The following is a 14,130-nucleotide window of genomic DNA, read 5'->3' on the forward strand; positions in this document are numbered from 1 at the left end:
AAAGGGAGCAGATGAATTAAAACCCCAAAACAGGACTGATCTTCCTTTAAAAGGGAGACTTGAGAAATCCACATTTGTATTTTGCCAATTGCCATTACTAAAATCCACTTTTTGTGTTTTATTGATGTGTTTAAAATAAATGTGCACGCAGTTACCCTACAATTTAGGGTCCCTTCTGCTCTATATTCTTAAAATAAAATCTTCTGAAGCCTTCAGACTGCTCACCATATAGTTTAGTTTTAGTGTGTATTTTTGTATTCTCACTAACAACCACAGCTAGTTAGTTTGTGACCAATATATTGATTTAGCATAAAGGTTCTCATATGAAATATTATGCCGTCATCTACTATGGTTTTGTGTTTCAGGAGAAGGTGGTGCAACAGGTTCAATTGCCGGGTGCCTGTTCGGACTGCTGTATGGTATAAATAACGTACCTAAGGGACTCTACCAGGAGTTCGAACTAAAAGAGCAGCTCGAACACTTGGGTGACAAACTTCATCAACTATCTACAAAGGAAAAGTAAAGCAGTTTGTGTTATTTTTCTTTAAACACAGCTCTAAACACTAAGAACAGTCTGAACAGTTATCTTAAATTAGTAGCCAATGGAAACTAGTATGTATTAGGGATGGAATTTGACCTTTTGGCTAGGTCTAGTGAGCACGATGTTTACATTAGATGTACCATTTGTATAGTTGTATGATTTTTTTTTTGCGTTTTTTTTTTTCTCGCAGGTAAAGACAATACTTATGAATCTAAAGTCAGGTGAAACTCAAAGATAGCCACATGATTAAGATGCACATATATCATATAATAGACCAAACGTGGTGCCATTAGAAAGCCAACTGTAGCATTAGGAAGATTGACATGTATTTAGAATGGCTTTCCATGGCCTTTCAATCACTGATATTATGTATTTTCTACATACTGTACAAACCTTGCAATACAATGTGCCAGAGTGAACCTTATGCTGATTGGCACTAAAACAGAAACAGTCTGTACATGGGTGAGCTTCTGGCACTGCACACTGTAACCTATGGGGTATTTGAAAGGCTGTGTTGCATAGTGTTCATATGCTGAAGGGGGTTAAACAGAATACATATGTTGGAGTGATTCATGAGTACAAAGTCTAAATGTAATCACTGGGAGAAAACAGGTGAAGGTATTTTAGAGCAATGCTACCCACATCGTACTGTACACACTGTGGGTGGTTTTCTGGCTTACTGGCCATAGCTGGTATTGTGTGTAGTCCCAGATTGTGCTTACAATATTTTTATTGATACGAATGATATGAGTAATTCACATGTGTTAATTAGCGCTGTTATAACTATGAAGTTAATGACCTTGTAGGATTGCACAAGCCACTTGAACCAAGGTGTCCAAGTCATTGACATGCTTGGCTTTCCAACCTGTGACCCTGACAGGACGGGAATCTTTGGGAACCTGTGTAATTTCGGATGTCTGTTACATATGGTAGAACGTAGGCACAAGCTCATCTGATTTTGAGGGTATCCTGCCAGTATAGGTTTCTAATAGTATGTGATTGAGAAACATCATCACTAACTGATCAGGTTAGTTGTGTTGTCCAGTCCATTAACTCCAGACTTAGATTTCGTGAGCGAGACACAGAAATTTATCAGCACCCTTTGTAAAACCTCAGACTGGTTTGTCTTCTCTGTAAATTGTTTTGCATGCGGGGTCGTGTTAAAATGAAGACGCATTTTGTAAATCCCAGTTAAAGAACTGTAAAGAACATGATCCCTCATTCAGTCTGCGAAAAGGATGACTCTGACAGTCATGAATTTATACTTTGTACATCAGGGTTGGGAAAACTACAAGTCACTAGTTTTTTAGGGCTAACAATTCTATTATTCTCAGACAGATCAAGTGAAAATATTTATACACTACTAAAAAAAGTTAATTGACTGTAAGTTACAAATCCTTGATTTAGCTGAATATCTGAAATAAACACCCAAAATGTTAACTTTTTACACTTTTACCATTTAACTGTTAAAAAGTTGCCTAGAGAATGACTACCACATTTGCAATGTTCATTTTACTCTTTGGAATGCAATGATGCATGCCTGCTATGTCTACTGCTCTGATCTGCATCCATAAATATATGCATTGTGTAAGCATTATCTTTCTGGGCCTCCGAACAACTGTTATCATCCAAAATATGCCTGATATGCCTGTGAATAAAAAAAACAAAAAGCATTATATTTGTTCTTTCGTTCAAGGGTTTTGTTGTGTGCTGGTCTAAAAATTAAAGGTGCAATTACATATAATGCCATTTCAGTTTATTGGCATGTGTCAATACAAATAATTGTATTTAAAAGAAAATATGGATAACATTTTTTAATCAGGCTTCAAAATAAAATAAATATGGCATAATGTAACTAATTTAGGCTTTATACGAACTTGTGCCTCATACTCACAATCTCCCTAGTCTTTGTCCTTGTAACTCTGATCACAATAGAGAGTCCTTGGAAGAGCTCACTCGGACAGCTAATATATAGAGTTCACACTTTATTGAGCAGAAACAAGATACAGGATGTTATTTTAATCCATAAATAGGATTTTTATTAAATATACAAAGTTATGATGATACAAAAAGGAGTTATTTGAAAAATATCCTGAATGTTGTCGTGATTCATAATATGTTTTTTGGATTAAAAAAAAAAGAATACATTTTTCATTAGGAATGTCACATATTGTTATATACACGGATAGAGTACTCAGTGGATTGTGGTTATAGCAAGTGAACATGATCACATTGTGCAATTTGGTATGACAATCGACATTCCAAATCAATTTAGCAAATATAAAATCCATAAAATTTTAAACTAAATGGAACACTAAAACCTTAAACAATGGATCAGTTCCTGGATTTTTAAATATAAAATATGAGAGTATTTTCAAATAATTTAATAATAATAATGTTATTATAAATTAAAAGTTGGTTCATAGAGCACCTAAAAAATTACACAACATTCCACTGAAAACCACAACATAAAGCAGTTGTTAAAATACCACATTTAGAGTTCACAATAATGACATATAATATTAATAATAATAATAATAACAACAAATCCACAGATAGAAATTATTTTACCATATGAGTTGTTATTTACTAAGTAGATCTCACAGTAATTATCCAAAATTATTTTCCAATTTACAGAATTGTTCAACAGATTGCATCTTTAATATGTATATAAGCTAAATTGTTTGTGTGACTTGAAGGTAGAGCATACTGAATGTGCTCTGAAAATATCTTTGCATTTAAAATCTATTACTTCTGTGTTGTTTTGTTTGGCTGTCATAAAATACGTATTTTTCTGTTTAAAAAATAATTACATAGGGCAATTCACTGACCCAAATGATGTCCACAATAATTAAAACTTTAACAGTTTAATTGGACATTCATTGCAGACAGCATTATCTCATTGGCTTATTTATTTATTTATTCATTCATTCATTCATTTAAATACCGGTATATGGATTTGTAATATATATTATTTCTTCATTTATCTTTATTAAAATATCTTTTTTTTTTTTCTTAACATCACTGAACAAATTTTTTTAATCCATAATGTTAACCCATCCAGTGAGGTTAAGGGTGTTTTATGAACGGTTTATATTTAAGAAAATTGCGGAGAGTCGAACACTGTTTTTTTTGTAGAATAGTTCAAGAATGTTCATCACAAGGCCTCGTGGGTCAGACAGGTCAGCATGTCTTGCTATTCATCCATTTTTCTTAATGTCATGAAAGGGCATTTTATCACAGCTTACTCTTACTTACCCTTTGGCTAAATCTTATCTTACCGTTTGGCACTAGCAATGCATGCAGTTTTTGTGCTTACTAACATCATTATTTTCTACGTAGTCCTTAGAAAGTTATTATAAGAAGAAATATTTAAAAAAAAAAAAAAAAAAAACACTTATGTTTGGTGATACATTGCTCTCTAAACAGGCAATTTTTGGACCAATCCATGCCTGACAAAATATAAATTTAAGGATATATTAAAGTCCTTGAAGATTTTTCTCCGTCCCTATATTTGAATGATTTAGTAACAACCATTGCTGAGTTCTTAGAGGAAACCAACTTAATGGGTTATCAAAGAAGGAACATTCTGACAGTTATCTTGGTTGTTTAATTTCCCTAGTACGAGGCTTTGCCTTGGAAACAGACTGTGATTGCTTACGAAATACAACACTACACGATCACATATTGCCACTGAGTGTCAAAGCACTCATTGGCGCTTAGTCAAATAGCTGGCAAAGTATACTCAAAGCCCAGTTTTATTGCTGTGTATATTACATTAAGTCCATTTGTCCCAAGCCTTTAGGATGCCAAGATATGTTGTTTAGTATTATAAATAGCGGACTCCGTATTAGTGGAGAAACATATACCAAATCCTTTAACTGGTAAGTGTTTCTGTTATTCACACAAGTTACATCTCTTTAAAACAATTTATAGTTATATCTATGTGATGAACATATTAAAAGTAGCACATAACACTATTCTGACCTTTATGTTGGTAACTGGCATACACAGCAAAATATAGTCTCACAACTAACTAGCTTTTTATAAATGATGACACTTTGCTGGTAAAGCATCCTTTAAAATCCTTTGTGGCTTGATCATTTGCCTTTCTCCTCCAAGCTAGCCCGACATGCTTGTCATATTTAGGCACTAAATAGAATCTCTTACTCGTTCTTATCATTTTTTTTTATAAAAAAAGAATTACTCCACCAAAATTGCAGAAATTAATATGTACAATAAATATATACAACCAACAATAACATTGTTCTTCAATAGTTTTAGAGCAATAAATTCCAAACCTGAATCAAGGAAATAGGTATTTCTGACTTGTTTTTGATAAATCTATAATATATGCGTCTTTGGTCATATATAATATAATGTTCATATAATGTTACTTTCTGAGACTGCTAGAAAACCTCTTGCATCTTGAAATTCATTAGTTGTTATATGAATTGCATGTAACAATTTGCATCGGCATGGTGTAACATCATCATTTTCCATGGATTCATGTATTTCCTGTAGCAGTTTTGCGGTATGATAAGCTAGAACATGTGACCTGCCAGTCAGATATTGAACAAGGCACTTTCGAACTGTCCTATTTCCAACAGCATTTACAAGCTTTAGAAGGAAGATTTATTGTCATCGAAGACAATATTTTTAATGGATTTGTGAAACAAAATCTAACTGTGACTCATCACCATTCCAAGAGGAATGTATATATTGCTTCCTACGGACACTTCTAGTGGCTGTCCCTCTTACAGCCACTAGAGGGGCTTCCTGGTGCAGTCCTGCTATTTTTGCAGAACCAATGTTGGGCATATTTACGCTCAGCATGAAAGTGTCAAAGAGTCCCCATAGAGAGGCACTGGGTCAATGTATTTCCACGAGGAGATGCAGATTGGAGCAGCGTAGTGATTGACGCACATGCGCAGTATCTCTCCTAATGCTTCCCCATGAAGAAGCATTGGACTAGCCAACATTATTAGTAATTATGAATGCAGCAAGGGGAGCATCGCCAGGGGATATAAGGTGAGTAAAACTGCTTATTTTATTACTTCTGGGGGAGGCATAAATCTGAATTGGTATTATAATACTCTAACATTAGGAATAAATATTTGTATTCCTGATGTTAGACTATTCCTTTAATGTTGTGCCTGCTAGCAAATGTTTCTGTTAAAAGAACCCTCCAAGTCTTGTCTGGCTTACTGTATAAAAGTGTAAATTTCAAGAGAAATCTGTACTTTTATAAATTAAGCAGTTGGTCAGTAGGGGTTCCTGCTGTAATTGCTGTACGTGTGACATGTCCCAGTGCTCCCCTATGAGAAGCATCAGACTGAATACTAGTCATCGATAAAGATGATTTCACAAGAGCAGGATCAGCATTTTAGTGAGAAGACAATCCCACAGCTGTATAAAAAGTGAGTTCAGTTGATTATCAGCTGTTTTAATAAAAAAAATGGAGGGTGTAGTAATCTAAATACCTAATAATTAATTATAATCATGGATCCTAGTGCTTTTTCAATTATTGAAATACAACATGCAAAATTAGTAAGGTCAAATAAGTAAATTGTGAGAATATTTACATTTAAATAATATGATGTTACTATCTCCCATCTTTCAAATTCTGTAAAAATATTCCCCAAAATAAATTAAACATTTGTCATAGCTATAGTAGCCAATATAGGGCTTTTCAATTGCAACAAATCCCATGAGTCAGCTTAATTAGGGAGACTGGACTTAACAAATATAGTAAATCACAGGTTGACCTCTTCTGTTATATTATGGTCATTTATTATTTGTAAGAACATTACTTTCAATAATGTCTACAAGGCCCCTTGATTTTTCTCTATACAGCAATATAAAGTCAGTGGCCCATGGTGGTAAGATGTTGACTGATCTACTGTGGCTGAAAAAGAAAGCCAACAAGAATGTGAATTCAGGCGAAAGCTTGGTTCTCAGCAACCTGCTTGAATACATCACCAACTTGAACAGCTTGAACTCTACAAGAACCAACATGCAGACCTCTAGTGATCGGGATAATGCGACTCTATGCAATAAGTTTAAACAAGCTTACAACGGCAAGGGCATCAGGAAACCAACCAGATTCCAGCTTTTGCAATCCAAGTTCATGAATCCAAACCAAAGGCCATCAATGAAAAAGCAGAGAGAAGTAGGAAAGCTGATATGTAGGGACAAGCAACATGTCACCAGAGCACCTGTTAACAATCCAGTAAAAAAATTAGATCTTTCAAAGTATCCAAATCTCAAAAAAGAAAGTAATGATCTGCCCTTGCATACTGACAAGGTCGTTTGGAATAAATCTAATGGAAAGTCAAGAGTGAAGTCAATTCTAAAAAGGTTTATTGCTGCAGAGGAGAATGGAAATAAAGATAGCCCTCTAAATTCAAAAATGGGGAACATGAAAAGTAATGCTCCCAAAATACTTCGTAGAAATACAGTTATTTCAGCTTTAAAAGAAAAGTTTGAACAAAACTCAACAATTTGCTCAGTGAGAGAGGTAGAGAAGTCTTCCGTTGTTCCCAAATTGCAAAAGCAGAATGAGAAACCACCAGCAAACAAGTGTATTAAGAAAGCAGGGGTAAAAGTATTACAGATTCCAGCAATGGAAGTAGAATACTTACATCCACCTACTCATGAACATGCAAATTTGGTGGAAGAGACCACGCTGGTCTATGTAGTTAAAAAGAATATAATGCATGGCCCTGTTGCTTGGATGACACATAATGCAAACCATGTTCAATCTAAAACATATTGTAGTGAGCTTTGTAAGATAAATGACACAAAGAAAGGACTAGAAGAACAAATGATCAAAAATTATACAAATGGTCAAGTTGTCTTACAGGAAACAAATGGGCCTGCTTGTTCAAGAAATGAGATTGGTACAATGAAAGAAACAAATAGCACTGACTGGACAAATGAAAAAAATGTACCAGGAGCAATGGCGGATAAGTCAACCACTCATCAAGAGAGTCTTCAAAAAGCCGACAATCATTCTGAACTGAGGAATGCAGTTTACATTTCAGGAGATGAGAAAAATAACGGGGCCCAAGAAAACACAGATGCCTCAAAAAATAGATTAGAACAGGAAATAATGAATGGACATTTTACTGAGAAACCAAAGATGATAGAGGATACAACAGTAAATATTTTAAGTGAAAAAGAGTATGAAGCGCAAAGAAGTAGGTCTACGCAAGCTCATAAAATAATGGTTAACCATCTTAATTCTGTATGCCAAAAAGAGAATCTGGAAAATAGGTATTTAGGTACTCATGACAACAATGAAATCCCTCTTGACCAAGGCAATCACAAAACAAAAAATGAAGAAAGAGTGGAGCACCCAATGACTGATAATAAGGGCAACTTAAAAACACGTAATGTGAAAGGAGATCAGCAACTAGTAGATAGAAGTGAATTCACCAAAAATGAGGTTGAAGTAAAATATAAGGGAATAGCTGTACTGCCAACACATGGTGGTGCGCAATACCTCGGTAAAAGCAAAAATAATGTGAAAAATGAGGACGTAGTCAAAGACATATTATGTGACATCCCCAACAAAAACACAAATGTCACAAATGAGGATGAATCAGAGAAAGACACAACAGAGGACAAAGACAGTATTACCATCAAGATCAAGAACGAAGCAAGCAGTTTCCAGGAAGATGTTAACTGTAAGTTGAATCTCAGCAGTAGCATGACTGAAGCAAGTCATAAGGATGAGGCAGATGGACAACCATCTAAGGGTAGCATGCACTGCCTCGACAAGGGCATAAGTGAAGTGAAAAATGAGGACATAGTTGAACACACAGTGAGTAACAGTATATCTATAGTCAAGAAAAATAATATGAAATTTAAGGAACAATCAGAGGATAACCAAATGGAGGAAGAAAACTGGTGCATTCTCAGCAAGAATAAGAACACAAGAAGCAGTGAAAAAGAAGATGTGGGAAGTGAATTCATTATCAACAAACCTAAGAGTGAGGTAAATTCCAAGGAGGAAACAGCTGACCAACCAACAAAGGAGCACAGCCAACACAAGAACCAAAATTATGTGAAAAATAAGGAAACCAATGAAAGCAAAGTAAGCGAGTATGAGTATATCCCCAACATAAACAACGTCAAATATAATAACATATCAGAGGAATATCCAGCTGAGAATAGTAAGAAAATTCTCAGCAAGAATAAAAGCACAGCAAACAAAATGGATGAAGACAATGAACAACCTACAGATAATGACTACACTTCCACTACAAATGATCGTCTAACTAAAAATGACTTGAGTATGAGTTTTAAACAAAACAATGACACATCACGCATTCATAACAAAAAACAAGGTGTTGTGAAATCTGAAAAGAAAAGTCCAAAGCAGGAGTTAAACTCTTTGGTGGATAACAACATGCAAAAACAAGGAATTTGTGATGCAAATGTGAATCATGAATCACACAAACACATTTCACCTTCTATGATGATTCCTACAATCACCTTACACAGAAAAGAAAGAACATCAGCAAAACCAAATGAAGTCATTAAGCAATTAGTGAACACCAGCAGCGATGGAATGGAAACAAGTCTGAGGCTTAAATTGGATAATGGTCACCCACAGTCTGTGACAGATGACGTTAGTTTCAAGATGAAGAGTGTTTGTAAATTGGAAAGGACATATGGTTTAAGCTACGCAATTACTGATTCATCTCCAAATGAGGACACACTGGAGGATATTCCTTCATTTTGTAACCTTAAAAAACAAGGGACTGGCAGTACTGAGCCAATTGTACATTTTGAAAAGGCAACCTGTAAAAATATACTAACTCACCATAATAACATACGTATCCCAAAGTCTTCTTCTATCAAAATCCAGCAAACATCTGAGTCTGAATGTATCAATAATCGTGATAAACTGAATTGTAAATCATTAGCCAAGCCCGGGAAACACCATTACCCTCAAAATCTTGTGTCTGAGACTATGGGACAAAAACAGGAAAATTCTAGAGAGCATATAAATCGAACAGAAGATATGGACAAGGAGAGATTGCACAAACATCAAGTAAACTCAAAGTATCAAATCCCTTCATCCAAAGATCTGTGCAGCAAAGAAGAATCCATGGCATCTCCTACTCGTAGAACAAGCTGTACCACCCTTGGTGACTCATCCAAGTACAAAGTACAAAGTTACCAGGACCCTAAAATATCCTCCACACAATCATTTAAGCCTTTAGTTGTCAGAGCAAGTGATACATTTAAACATTATACTTGATTTGTTTTTCTCAATGTTTCATCTCCTAAAATATATCATATATGAGATTCCTTACTAAATTACAGTAATAGATAAGGTGTGTCATCATACACTTGACTAGACAAAGTCAAATTAGATGTTGGCTACTAACTGGAAGTACTGGTATCTAGCAAATTGCCCCTTTAACTGTTCCTGATTCAGGTAACCTCAAATCAGTGGATTATAATAATAACCTATTTTATACTAAGACTATTTTTGTTCTCCCAAGTGGAACTCCATGCACTTTGCATTCAAAACTATAGCTGATTAGTGAATGCTACTTATAACTTCATCAGACATGTATATTTCAGTAAACAATAGTAAACTATAGTATGTTCCTAAACGTGTTTACATTTGTGATTGCTGGGTTTTCCCACTTCATGCAAGACTGATTAACAAGCCATCATCATCATCATCATCATCATCATCATCATCATCCTGTCTCCATCACCAAAGATTAATGAGCAAAAAGCAAAATATGTTAATGTTTGTACTATGTTTTAACTGTACTATCTACTGACCGCTTTACATTGTTGCCAGACTGCTTGTGAATAATTTTGAAACCATGATAATATAATGTATTAATACTAAATAATTATCTTTATGTGTATTTAATTTATGGTTGTCTATATCGCAGCTAACAAAATGTATTATGAATCAAGTGAGTGTGATTTTAAATATATACTTTTTATATTCCAGTTTTATAAAAGGTTTATTTATATATTATTTATTTATTTATTTTGTATCCACAAAAGGTGTTTATATTGTAGAATATGAATAATGTCATGAATGTACTGAATTTAAAACAAATGTATGTAAATATTTTAGTGAAGGTGGTCATGTTAGAAATATAAATTAGTTGTTTTTTTTCTCAAAATATTCAAACTTCATTCTGTTTTGTGTATTGCTGGTGGCTACACAACTGCTTGTCCATCCACCCAGGGCCAGATTAAGAGCCCAGTGGATCTGGTGCTGACAATTATGATGGGGCCTAATTACGGAATCTTATCGACCAAAAACACTAAAACAGTCATACCTCCCAAGCGTCATGTATCTGATGGAGATGGTATTGGAGGGAAACTCAAAGGATGCAGCTATAAGAAAACACATACTCTATGCTAATCTCTCTCTAATTCATGCTTTCATCTTTCAAGTGAATCCATACCCCCTAACAGCAGTGTCCAGTGAAGCAGGAAGTTAATGGGCGAGGTAAAAGGGTCGGACACTGACGCGAATCACTTGACCAGAACTACCAAAAGGGACGAACATGCCCAAAAAGGTGGCATGTCTGTCCAAAGAATTGGAAGGCCAGCCTGGAATCAGAGTCCCTATGTATCACAGTGTCAGTTTCCCCATGTCGCCCAGTCCCCTAGTCTCCCAGTGTCTCAGTGTCCCCATTTCTTCCAGTGTCCCCATGTCTCAGTGTTTTCCGTGTCACTAGGATACTAGGGGACACAGAGACAAGGGGGCACTTGTGGATACAGACATGAGGACACTGAGACACTTGGGGACACTGGGAGACATGGGGACACAGACATTTGGGGACACAAAGACACTAGCTAAACTGAGAGACAATGGAACACACACACTGGGAGACTAGGGGACACTGGGAGACATGGGGATACTGAGACACTAGGGACACTGGTTGGGAGGCATTGGGAGACTGAGACATTTGGGGACACTGGGAGACATGGGGACACTAGGGAACAGAGACATGGGGACACAGACACTGGCAGACATGGGGACACTGATACACTAGGGACACTGGCTGGGGGACATGTGGACACTGGGAGACTTGGGGACACAGACATTTGGGAACACTTGAAGACATGGGGACACTAGAAGACACGGGGACACTGGGAGCCGTGGGGACAAAGAGGCACTAGGGACACTGGCTGGGAGAAATGGAGACACTGTGTCCCTAGTGTCTCCGTGTCCCAATGTGTATCTCAATGTCCCTATATCTCACAGCATCCCCATGTGTCTCAGCGTCCCCATGTTTCCCAGTGTCACCAAGTGTCTCAGTGTCCCCAGGTCTCCTAGTGTCCCCATGTGTCCCTTAGTGTCTCAGTGTCCCCATGTGTCCCTTAGTGTCTCAGTGTCCCCATGTATCCCTGCTGCTTTTTCCCTCATCCCTCACTTCCCTGAGCTGTAGTCCGTTTCTGCAGGCTGGGAGCTGCTGTCTGAACTCTCTGTGCTGTGTAGCTGCTCACCCGCAGATTAGTGAGTAGAGAGAGTGTGGTGCTGGTGCTGGTATTGCAGAGTAATCTAATTTAATACTGAGAAAAATATCTGCATTTGTATTGCCGATATAACTGAAATACTGGTACGGCCAGGCAGCCTCAAATACCGGCTGTGCTGGTAAAATACCAGTCAGATGGCAAACCGAAGAGTAGTGTGTAAAAAAAATGTGTTTTTTTTCTTTTTTTTAAATAAGCCTATTCCCTGGGCCTGGGCCTGGGCCTGGGCCTGGGCCTGGAGCTGCAGCTCCATCAGCCCCTATGTTAATCCGGCCCTGCATCCACCCCTTTAACAGTGGGTATAATAAAAAGAAATAGGGTAGGGCCTGTTCCTGGACTTCTCTATTTCCCCATATCAATGCCCTTTGAGTGAAGGGTTAATAATTAAATGGTTGAGCAGCCCATATTTATATATTTATTACTAATAATATGTCAAGCAAGGGGCCAGGGGCATGCCATAACAATAACTACCATAACGGACTGTGGCAGGGCTGGCTTTATTGAAGCCCTGGTATGTCCATTGCACTCAGTGAGCACTTGGTAGGAACGGCATTTCATCATTCTCTCTTGTGTTTATTTCCTCTCCAGTGCCACCGTCTGCAAGCAGCAGCAGCGAGCACCCCCTAGTAGGTGCCACTCAGTATAGTCAGTCTGGCTAAACAGACGGTGAACCCTATGGTGAGATGGGGTGGAATCAAAATATACACCACCCCTTCCAACCAGGGCCGGCGCTACCAGTTAGGCGGACTAGGCAGCCGCCTAGGGCGCCCCTTAGGAAGGGGCGCCGCCAGGAGCGCCGGCCCCCCTCATGCTGCAGCCGCCCGAGCGCTCTGCAGAGAGCCTCAGGCAGCTGCAGCTTTGCCCGGGCTGGTGCGTCCATGAAGGCGCACTGCCCGGGCGCAGCACGAGGAGAGGGGCTGACAGGAGGGATGCGCTCAGCGCTCCCTCCTGTCACTCCCTCACTGTAGCATGGCCGAGCGCTATATGGTCCGCGGGTACAGGGAGCATCTGTCTCCTGTACCCGGCAGGACTAACATGAAGTGCACACTGAGTGACAAGGGAAAGAGAGTGACAAGGGAGGGAGGGGGGAGAAAGTGAGTGACAAGGGAGGGAGGGGGAGAAAGAGTGGGGAAGGGGGAGAAAGAGAGTGGGTGGGGAGGAGGGAGAAAGAGAGTGGGGAGGGAGGGGGGAGAAAGAGAGTGGGGAGGGAGGGGGGGAGAAAGAGAGTGGGGAGGGAGGGATGGGGGGGAAAGAGAGTGACAAGGGAGGGATGGGGGGAAAGAGAGTGACAAGGGAGGGATGGGGGAAAGAGAGTGACAAGGGAGGGAGGGGGGGGGAAAGAGAGTTACAAGGGAGAGAGGGGGAGAAAGAGAGTGACAAGGGAGGGAGGGGGGGAGAAAGAGAGTGACAAGGGAGGGAGGGGGGAGAAAGAGAGTGACAAGGGAGGGAGGGGGGAGAAAGTGAGTGACACGGGAGGGGGGGGAAGAGAGTGGGGAGGAGGGAGAAAGAGAGTGGGTGGGGAGGAGGGAGAAAGAGAGTGGGGAGGGAGGAGGGAGAAAGAGAGTGGGGAGGGAGGGGGGAGAAAGAGAGTGGGGAGGGAGGGGGGAGAAAGAGAGTGGGGAGGGAGGGGGGGAGAAAGAGAGTGACAAGGGAGGGAGGGGGAGAAATAGAGTGGGGAGGGAGGGGGGAGAAAGAGAGTGGGGAGGGAGGGGGAGAAAGAGAGTGACAAGGGAGGGATGGGGGGAAAGAGAGTGACAAGGGGGAAAGAGAGTGACAAGGGAGGGAGGGGGGAAAGAGAGTGACAAGGGAGGGAGGGGGGAAAGAGAGTGACAAGGGAGGGAGGGGGGAGTCAAGTTCCCATGCTGACTCCCTCCTCTCTTTCCTCCTCCCATGCGGCTCCCGTTGTAAGCTGGGAGAAATGACGGGGCAGTCACTTGCTCCCAGCTGTGATATCATCAAAGGGAAATCCATAGCCATTGGGTGTCCCTAACAGCATGGGCCACCTGATGGGCCCCTTAACATGCAGTGGTTATACCACGCGGGCCGGGGCCGCAAAA

At 39.2% G+C, this 14,130-nt stretch overlaps 1 protein-coding gene across 2 annotated transcripts in view; it reads left to right on the plus strand.

Annotated features, from left to right (window-relative positions):
* The window catches only part of ADPRHL1 (ADP-ribosylhydrolase like 1), a 36,776-nt gene extending 26,372 nt beyond the window's left edge, over positions 1 to 10,404 (plus strand). Inside the window, exons 7-8 of one of the 2 annotated variants that reach the window (XM_063459552.1) lie at positions 366 to 519; positions 6,398 to 10,404. In XM_063459552.1, coding sequence (XP_063315622.1) covers positions 366 to 519; positions 6,398 to 9,815 — 3,572 coding nt within the window. In that variant the 3' untranslated portion in view covers positions 9,816 to 10,404. Of the gene's footprint in view, positions 1 to 365; positions 2,199 to 6,397 lie in introns of those variants that run through there. The other variant, XM_063459561.1, reaches the window with a different exon arrangement.
* Positions 10,405 to 14,130: the final 3,726 nt, after the last annotated feature.

Source organism: Pelobates fuscus, chromosome 1 (genome assembly GCF_036172605.1).
Source record: "Pelobates fuscus isolate aPelFus1 chromosome 1, aPelFus1.pri, whole genome shotgun sequence".
NCBI lineage: Eukaryota > Metazoa > Chordata > Amphibia > Anura > Pelobatidae > Pelobates > Pelobates fuscus.